This window comes from Larimichthys crocea, chromosome XVII (assembly GCF_000972845.2).
Source record: "Larimichthys crocea isolate SSNF chromosome XVII, L_crocea_2.0, whole genome shotgun sequence".
Taxonomy (NCBI): domain Eukaryota; kingdom Metazoa; phylum Chordata; class Actinopteri; family Sciaenidae; genus Larimichthys; species Larimichthys crocea.
Genome location: NC_040027.1, coordinates 29,263,902 through 29,274,533, shown reverse-complemented (window position 1 = coordinate 29,274,533; position 10,632 = coordinate 29,263,902). Strand labels below are relative to the sequence as shown.

Sequence of the window (10,632 nt, the reverse complement as noted above, 5' to 3'; positions counted from 1 at the left end):
GTCCATGTGTGTTTTATAGTTCTGTTTTTATGTGTAAAGCACTTTTTAACAGTGGTTTGGATCAGCGCTATACAAATGAAATTTATTGTTATATTATATATACAAATTGTGTATTTCTACGACATTCACTGTGAACTCTGAACACATATCCATATTTCACACAGAAATAAATCTAACCAGTGATTTTTTCAGTATGTATTTATCACATTGCTGGATTATGGACCTTTACATTGTTTATAAGATACAAATTCATTAAGAGGGACGCTTCCAATTAAAATACCATAAACTAAAAAAGGACACAGAGAGCTAGATAGTATTTAAGTGTAGAAGTATCAGCTGGTGCTGCAGATAATAGGCAATGCAATTATTTTAAACAGAGTGAAATTTCATAATTAATATGATCTTTTGTGATAAATCAATTACATGCTTCTAATAGGTATAAGTGAGTTGTGGAAAAATAGTTGTAATAATAGACATGAAGACATTAGCTGTAATTATTTCATTCTTTTTTATTTCAAAGCCTTTCCTTTTACAAAGCCAAGATTACTTATTGTAACAGTGCTTTGTTAATGTCAGACGCAGAGGACAACTTTCAGAGGATTCTCCCTAAGCAGAGAAACTCACAGTAAAACACAGAGTTGTATTGTTATTGTATAACAGAGCACACACTGAGATAAAAAAAAAAACATTTTTGAGGTAGCCACATATCTGACTGGACAGCATCAGTTATATATATCTTTGAACTGACCTGCTGAGCATTTTTAAGGCCTTTTCTTTAAAACACATAAACATCAGCAAGGCACAGGAAAGAGTCAAGGGTCAGAGGTCACCTCATATGTAAACTTGAGGTTTTTTCACTTTTGTGAGCAGACATTTTAGGGGCAGTTCCTCCACAACTCTTTCACTTCTCAGCACTCACAAAGCCACACAGTGAACTATCAGCACCTACAAACTCGGAACTAAAACCTGCCGGGTCAACAATTCAGTAAGAAATTTTAAAATCCCCCAAACCAAGATAAGTCGAACAACAAATGCTAAGAAAAGAATCAAGAATAAAAGATAGAATTGAGAAGTTTTTTTTGTTCAGCTCAGTGTTCCAGGATGCTACTTTGTGGTAAAAAACTAACAAACATGGTACTGAAGAGCAATCAAAATGACACACGAATAAAAATAACAACAATGTACTCACTGGCACCAACTTACTTGACTCAGGTGAAAAAAAAAACATTAAACTAAAATGCCATAAGAACATGACTGCTGCAAGCACAGTGTTCAGTTAGTTTCCTATAACTAGCTCTGACAGTTTACAGCTAAGTCTATGTTTCCCACAGACAAATAGTTTTTTCTGCAGATACACAGGGTGCTCCAGCAGAGTGTAGACTGTTAAATGTTAAAATTTCTACCTAAACCAATAAAACTAATGCTGTGTTAGGTGGCATGGGCTGTTCTGCCGACTCACTAGGCAGAAAAATGCTGGTTTATACTGTGAAACAGACAATACAATAAAAGAAAAAGCCATAAAATAAAACATTTACACATGGGAGTGGCACCATCAGAGACACAGTGACAGAATCTGCTGCAATTTGTTTTGTCAGAACAAACCAAAGCTCAGGAAAATAAAGCATAGCTGACCTATAAAGCATACTTCACATACATAGTTATAATTATTGTGGGCAAAAATAATAAAAAAGGAATTGGCGTGTTTGTCTGAAAAGCTACATATTTCAAGTTAAAGTGACCCTATTCAAGAAGAATTCACGTAACTAAAATTGCTGTCCATATTCCAGATTAAGAAAAAATGAAAAAGAAAGAAAAAGAAAGTGCTACAGAAATAAAAGTCCAGGCCCAACTCTGACTGGACCAAAAGTCCAACTTCATCAAATCAAATCCTCAGATAGAATCAGCAGCTATATCTGATTCAATGAAGAGAACAATGGAAAGCTTTAATTATGGAATAACAAATATGGCTGCACAATTGAGAAAAAGAAGAACTTGGGAGTCTGTCGTTTGGTCTATAATGCTGCAAATAATTGCAGGTTTTCTTCACAGTTTTTCACACAGCACAAAAGTTGTGCATTTTTGTGAAGTTAGGCTCCAAGAAGCACATTTCCTATCCTATGCTATTCAAAAATCATTGATGTCAGTTTTCTTGCCACAAAATTCAGGAAGTAACTCTATTAAATGAACAAGAGAGAAAATATCTTATTCGTTCAGTTTTAATTAATAGATAGACAATTTAGATTTAGACCAGGAAACTGAAAACTGCATTTTTTCTCAATATCTTCTTGAATAATTGTGCAGCCACGATAGAATTCTAACAAACCTATAACTAAAATCACTGAACTTGAGATCTGTAAAAATAACATTGCACAGCTTGGGGCCAGATCTCAGTAGGGTGGATTTTAGGGGGGGGGGGGGGGGTTATTGGTCAGAACTGGGCCAACAAACTGGGGGAATATGAGCTGGAACCAACCCGTTCCCTGATTTAAATAACCTTTGTAAAAGAAGGCAAATTTACAACTTCTTATAAAGAAAAAAGGACATAAGAAACAATACAACAAGTGTGAAACAGCACAGTTAGAAGGTAGTTAAAAGGAAACAGAAATTAGCAAACACTGTTTACTGCTAAACATTTCTACTTAAACCATAATGTATCAAGCACATTAATCATTTATAGACACTGAGGTGAAACATTGTGACTGAGTGAAATTCAAAACTTGAGGATTATGAGTTAAATACTGTAGCGTGCATTCATAGTTTCCCCAAATGTGACTTCTATGACCATTTTAATAACCCTAACCCTATAAGGTGCATTGATAGAAGTCACATTTGGAGTTATAGGTTGTAATATCTGCCACATTACAGACCCTCTGCATATAAAGAAATGTCACTTTGCGTCTGTGTTTTCTTAAGTGATCCTTGAAGGTTGTTCACATATTATAAAAATCAGAATGTTTCATGTTTCTTGGAAGCCGGACAAAAGCTAAAAGTTACAGCGTGACTGGTGGTTGTCTTGAGACCCCAATTTTGTCTTCTCACCATCGGGAGACATTAAAACATAAGTGAATCAGGCCAAGCAAAACATGAAGCAAAAACCTAAGACAAAGGAGACGAACACTGAAGAGATCCAATACGCTAAAGTTTTCATTTTGTCCAAGTTAAGACAAAGATAAAAAAAACAAAAAAACAAAAGAAGTTTGGCTACTTGTGGTTAAGTGCAATTTCTCTTGTGTGGTGAAGGCTGGAGAGGCTGGTTGGCGTCTGGAGGTCACTTAGTGGAAGTGCTGCTGGCAGTGGATCTTCTCCTCGGCCTGGTCTAGAAGCTCCAGCATCTCCCGAACGATGGCCTGCAGCGCACGACCCAGGTCTTCTCCACTGTAAGGCTTTCCAAGAGGAGGCACATGAACGAAGGCAGAGCGACCATGGCTCAGGTACAGAGACGTGTAGTAGGTGAAATCACAGAGATACCTGTTAGGGAAGAGAGCGCATCATGAAATGAAAGAAGGGCCTGGCTACATTAAATGCAACATACAATAAAAGTTATTTACTGATGCATTTATTAATGCATTTATAAGGAGTTAAGGTATTTTACAACATGCACATACATACATCTAACTTGTTACAGCAGCTCATACACACAAGCTGGATAAGAAAATACTTATAAATCAGAAACATATAGAAGAAAGTCATTAAGTCATGCTGGTGTTAAAGAGTCTAGACAACTGTTGGAATTAAGTAGTAGCGGTAGTGCTCCACATGGTGAGAGTAACAAAGGATTGTTTAAGGCTCCCACAGTCTCATGTAGTGGGTGAGAGAAGTTTAATGACATAATTTGTACTGAGCCAGACAAACCTACCATCACTGTTGATATTGTTTTTAAAGCCTTGGTACAAGTCAAATACAGCAGTCCAACTACTAGTCCATCATTTTTAATGTCTGGTTTAATTCCCAGTTTTTGTTTGTTTGAAACTGTTTTAGAGAGGTACTTGTCTGGGCCATTTATATCAGGGAAGACAGGCTAAGTAACAGAAACTCCTCTGTGTATAACACACAGTACAGCTCCACAAACCCTCATTAACATAGGACTTATTGCAGAACTGTTACAGCTAGGTATATCTAATAGTGTGGTCAGACAGGGATCCAGTCATGATATGGAGTCCCAGCCTTCATATACAATATATAAACTTGTTTAAGGTCAGCAACATTGTAACAATAGGATTTGGTCATCATTACTACAAAATGGTGAAAACATAAATTTTTTGAAATTTCTGCATCACTGTCACCCATGACAAAAACACAGATTGTGCTTTTATCTCTGATAATATGTATTCATCATCATTTTGATAGGGTTCGAATGGCACATAAATGGCCTGTTGTAGTAAAAAATGAATATAAACTAAAGCAAGAGATGGACTGTGATATTTTTTTTAAGAATCAGATTTAAGATTCATTATGCTGGAAAGAAATATTGTGTTATTTAATAGATGAAGTACTCTTCTGTCCTTAACCTAATTAACTTAATTTGCACAGATTGAATAGTGCCTATTAAGCAATAGTACATGCTACCTTTACTCCAACAGTCTGTCACACTGTCAAACAAACAATTGAGTTGAAGCATGTGATGAAGAGGTAAAAGGCAAGACAAAGTGTTTATGCTAAATAAAGAAAATTATGTAAATAATTACCTTCCAGCGTCTTTGGAGACGGACACAGCTACACCCAGCCCAGAGGCGGTCACTCTCTTGCAGACTGATTCCATGTCAATAACTGAGTCGATACAGTCTGGGCCTCCCACGATGCAACACTGTGAATCAGGACAGAAGCTGCTGTTGTCCAGGCCCTTGTAGCCATGATTTCTGCCACACTTTTCCAGTGTGACAGTGGTGGCCATACCTGAGACTCCAACATGAACTACCAACTGGCAAAGACAGGAAACAATAAAAACACAAGTCAGAAATTCTTTTTATATAGAATACTAGTTTAACTCTGAGGTGTCTAAAAATGAGCTCTGGCTATTTGAATTTGACCAGAAACATGTATACATGCAAAAAAACACACCACAAAAAACCCAAGTATCAATTTTCATATTTTGATTTTGTGTATCAAAAGGTGTGGCTCTAATCTCCACACCCCATGAAGATCAGAGCCACACTCAAGCCATTCATTGCATACTTGTATAATTACATTGTTTAATACAGCATGTGTTCTGCACATTTGTTATTATCTGGGTGTATCAGATCAAATTCTAACTGACATTTGTCTTTACACAGACCAGAAACCTGCGTCAATAAAATCAGACCTAACCTGAAACTTATGCAGACACAAGTTTCTGTATTGCAGAAATGGAATATATGTCACACCATGTCCTCCTCTTACCAGTGGACGATATTGCTTCCATAATGAAGGAACCAAACTCTGGACTGTCTGATACTCTACAGGAACCTCGGATACATGTAAGTCCACTTCACTGCCCAGCCCGAGCTTCTTCAGTTCCTGTCAGGACAACAAGAAAACATTAAAGCTAAAATCCTTTTTTTGTTGTTTTCATCTCAACCATCTTACAGTGATGAAGGGTAGCACAGATTTTGCATGTGCTCTCAGGGGGAACTAAAATCTAGCATTATGCTCTATCAAGTACCCACCGAAGCACTTATGCATTTTCCAGTTTCCATCATTTTTAATGGAACAAAGCAAACGTTTCATCACTGAATAGTTTATTCAGACAAGCCTGATTATCAAGCACCATCGATTGCAAGCTCCAAAATTAACTCAAAATATTTTTAAAACAGCATTTTGCTATGGCTCTGACAATGTAGTCAAAAAGTCAGCAGTACAAAACAGAAGTAAGTTGGTAATATACAAGCATGAAAGTTTTTTTCAGTACATGACAAAATAATCTAAACTTAAAGGTCCATTTCCTCACTTTTTGTGCTTTCAACAGCATCTTATGTTCTTCACAAGCAATAAGTAAAGATAGTAGGTGGACCTTGGAGTTTAGATAATGTTCATGTTAGGAAACCTTCACAAACAGTATTCCTTTTGGAGAGCAACAACAAAAGATTTTTAATTAATCTCTGTTCATTCCTCCAGCCGTGTATTCACTTATACTTACTTCCCACTGACAGCAAATCTTTCTGCACTTTCCAGTTGTCAGCTTTGGGATGCAAAAGATCCAAAATTATATAAATCCACTAAGAATGGGTGTGTTGAAAGCTATTCAGAACCAATAATGATAATACTGTACATGTCTAATGTTTCTGTGACATGTTAATTAACTCTGTTTCAGCAGGTAAATGTCCTTTTTAAAAGGACAGATGTCTCTCACCTACAATGCCCTCTCCAAATGACATAATTTTGCACTTAGCTTGAAAAAAATGTAAACTGCAAATGTGACTGCCCTCCTCAAACGTTGTCATCAATAAAACGTGTGAGAAAAGCATTAAATAAAAGATGCAATCACACGTACTATAAGTGAGACAAATTTGTGTCAAAACGCCTCCCCCACTCTGCCTGCAGGACAAATAGCCCTGGACACTGACCCCCACTTGGATTGAAAGGAGGCTTGCTTGACCACGTCTGTGACCCCGCCACAAAGCGCCCTTTTGTTTGCCTTTAATATCCTTATCAAGTCTGTCTAGACACCCTGACAACCACCGTCATCCCCCACATGCGGCTTCCCCCAGTCGGATGCGTGCAACACACTGCTGCACAATGTGAAGCCGGCCGGCAATTATCAGAGCATCATGTGACCACCACAAGAAAAGGCCCAGCATGAGACAAAAAATGTTTGTTGACACAGATTTATTCAGGGAATAGACTTTTCTTCTTCTTTTTTGAAATTAAAACATTTATAGCAGTCTTATTTCTTTTTCAGAACCTAATGCTGATTTCTGTTTGTTTTATTTTAACACCACAGAAAAATGATGAATATGGGCATTAAACACACCTGTACTGCTACCCAGCTGGCGTTGACCGTGTGCTCTCCAAATGGGCCAAAACCTGCAAAACATATACACGTTATTCTGGTTGCTGCATCGTTATACTAACAATTTTTAGTCTGTTGGATTTCAACTAGTTCAATCTCTACAGTGCTGCAGGATTCAGCTTCACTTGAATTACCAAATTAAAATCAATCACTCTCTCTAAAAATCCCTCCATGCATAACACTCCATCTGACCTACAAAACCAGCAGCAGCCTATGGATATTCACTCAGGCTTGTTTATAGAGGGATCTATAACTGATCCCTTTCCACCATCCTTCCAAGGGTCAGTAGGTCCCTGGGGAGTGAGTGGAGGAGGGATCTGTCTGTCTGACAGGCTGCTGAAAAGGAGCAGAGTGAGGGGCCAGCAGCTGCCAGCCGGCTCGCTATTGTGAAGGTGCTGTTCCCAGGCAATCTACACAACCACTATCAGCTGGGACTGGGAGCTTCTGCACCCCTTTGTGTCTGAAAACACCAACACACCACTTCTGTTATCCTCCACATTGAAATAGTTGGAACTAAAGCTGCAATGAATCTTGCTTTGGCAAAAAAAAAAAGATTATATAGTATATCAGTCTTCACTACTATATTTATGTCAATGTAATCATTACTTGGGCTTTTCTTATTTAATTAATAGTGATTTATAATATGTTTTTTGTGCTTTTAAGACAGATTGGCAGAACGTGTGGCAGCAGAAAATAACAGTTCTCGGTCCAGACTTTCATATTTAACAATGCAGAGCACTGGGATTAAATCACAAAATAAAATGGATGAGAGTACAGTAGGATACCATTACTGGAACACAATCATTATTTTGTTATTTGTTATCATGTTTTCTTTCCATGTCAACACCCAACACCATGTCTGGAAAGTCTGTTTGTTGAGAACGAGTGTTGTGAAACTCACAATACAAAGCCATGAAGAAGAAAAACTTCCCTTTTACAGAAAAGTTGGAACATTTTTTCACTGTTATTACACACATACATTCCTAGTTTACTCCTCGAGTCCTACAAAACACTAAATATTCTTTTAATACATGTAAGGGGCATTTCCCCCTCATTTATCATGTCTGGAATATAATATGGCTTTAATATAATGATAATAATAATAATAAGCATAATGTAACTTTGATTTTATTATTGCATCTAACGTTATGAATGTAGGCCACATTTATATCATTAATACATTTGGTAAATTATGTAATTACAACATCTGCAGAGATATTTCTAGTGAATAATGTTTTCTATTCAGTGTTTCAGTGTTTTCTTTACATTGTTTGGTGTGGCCTTTCAAGACAGACAGGAAACAACAACAACAAAAAGATCATTTCCCCCAGCTTATCAGGAGCCTTACATTATATCAAATATAAAAGAAGTAAACACCGCATACTCTCTGTTATTACAACTCCAACCAAGAGGTTTCCGACACCAGCCGCGGAGTGAAGCAGTAACAGCCTGACGCCATTAACGCTGGAGCAGCTGTCATCTCTACAACTTTTCCTCCACTTCACCCTGCTGCTCCAGCCTGCCGACAACAAACCGCAGCGATAGCTGGAAAAAGGGAAGACAAACCTGTAACGACCACAGTCCTTTTGCTGTTATCCATCTCCCGTCCTGTTACAGAGGATCCGTTCCCTTTTTGCCCGTGTTTAATGGTTCACCAGGACCGCAGAGAGAGTCAGTACCCTCCACAGCGGCTGCTTCCGACACAAATAATGAAACCGGCCCTTCTTGCAGCAGGCGACGTGAGAGACATGACGTGATTACGTCAGCAATGAAACGCCGACATGGTGGGCTCAAAATTGACGCAATAAAACAAATAGGGCAAATAGTCAAATGAAATTAACAACTGTGTCCTTACCAAAACACCTGAGCTCGGAGTAAAACGTAATGAGGTGAAGGGAAGGTGTGAAGAAGAGTTCATAAAGACTTCAATGCACGGTGCTCTTACACTGTTACGTCAGATGCTTTTGATATGGTGAAACTACAAACTTGAGGATGGACTACAAAACGCGCATCTGAGATTTTTTTTTTTATGAAATAAATATAAATGTGGACAGCCCTGTGAAAAATATGACTATAGCCTAGTCACATGTATATTTCATTTTAAGTTTGCCCTATTTGTGTATAGGTTTAACTTGACTACAATGTGTACAATTGTTGTCTACAGGTGAATAAAGAAAGCTGTATATGCTACAATGTTGTTGATGTGAAATTAAAAAAAGAAGTAAATGCTATGGAAAAATACAGAGGAAGTGTGGATGACTCTGTACATCTACAAATATTCAATCTGTATCATCATGAGATCATTTTAAATCCAGGTTGTAACAGTTTCTTTTGCTTTGATTAAACTTCATGCCCTCCACCACATGGGTTTGCTGAGAGTATTTCCTCATTCCATTTATGTATTTTTAAAAGTATATGTAAGAACAGCCATTTCATACTAGCACGGGTCATATTTGCTTTAAGGTGTGGCATTATGTATATATCCCTTGAATGAATAAATAATAAAATAAACTTTGAATTTGACTAATACAACGGCAGTATACTCAAACAGCGGTTCAGTTGGGTTCTAAAAGTTTTTCAACATGAAAGAATCCTACCATTTTTTGTAGGATACAACTGTCTGAATAATAATTATAATAATAAAAATCAATTTAGACATCTTTCCTTTTTTTGCAACATGGTCTAACAACATGAAAACAAGGTATGTGCACTGCATAGTGTTGAGTAAAACACAGAGGTGGAAAGAGTACTGAAAATTTGTACTCAAGTAAAAGTACTGTTACATTACCTTAAATTGTACTCAATTACAAGTAAAAGTACTAGTGTTAAAAAAATACTTAAGTAAATGTACAAAGTACTCTTCTCAAAAACTACTCAGAGTATAAATTACTTTTTAACCGATGGATGTTTTATTGCATCATCAGTAGCAGACATTCGATTCGATTCACCTGTATAAAATATCCACATTCAAAGCACATTTCTCAGACAAACAATGTATAGAAAAATTACACTAAGGCAATTTGTTTTGTAAACACATGTATATATAAAGCAGGAATTGTGTTTGATAAAAGAATGACAAAAATGTTATTGAACCTGCATAGAACAGTTTAAACTTTTCCCAATGCACTGCGAACAACAGGCAGGTAAGTGTCTCAAACTCTTAGACAAACTGAGTGGACAAACTAGCATTTCTGTCACACTTCACTTTCTAAACCTTTTGTTCAGTTTCAGCAGGAGCTGATTTTCTAAGTTAACAGAGTCTATTGTATTTCTTCATTTGGCTGTGAAAAGTAGACCATCACAGCTAAAAAGCCGTTCACATGCAGCAGAGGCAGGCAGAGCTGTATTCCACTTGAGAGAGAGCTTTTTAATGGCTGAGAAGGAGTGCAGCAGCTCCATGGTGTCTGTGGCATAAGCAAGATAACCATCAAGCTCAACTGGACTTCCTTCCTTCCTTCTGGAGATTGGTCTGGAGAAGAAATCATCTTCATCAGATGATCAGATTCTTCTTCATCTGATCCTCACTCTCATGCTCCGTCATTTCAAGATGTTGTTTGATGTATGTCAAGGCTGTAATTGCAAGTAGATAACACAATTTTGTTATTTAAATGTAACTATTAGGTGAGCCATGACTGAGATGTTATAAA

The 10,632-nt window shown here is 37.2% G+C and overlaps 1 protein-coding gene across 1 annotated transcript; it reads right to left on the bottom strand.

Moving 5' to 3' along the window:
• Positions 1-489: 489 nt before the first annotated feature.
• Positions 490-8,732, bottom strand: LOC104930921 (pyroglutamyl-peptidase 1). The gene is made up of 5 exons (XM_019268591.2): positions 8,552-8,732; positions 6,947-6,999; positions 5,377-5,493; positions 4,686-4,918; positions 490-3,468 (listed from the first exon to the last, which is right to left on the bottom strand). The coding sequence occupies exons 1-5, from the start codon at positions 8,583-8,585 to the stop codon at positions 3,273-3,275; spliced, it is 633 nt and encodes a 210-aa protein (XP_019124136.1). The 5' UTR covers positions 8,586-8,732; the 3' UTR covers positions 490-3,272.
• Between the last annotated feature and the right edge of the window lie 1,900 nt (positions 8,733-10,632).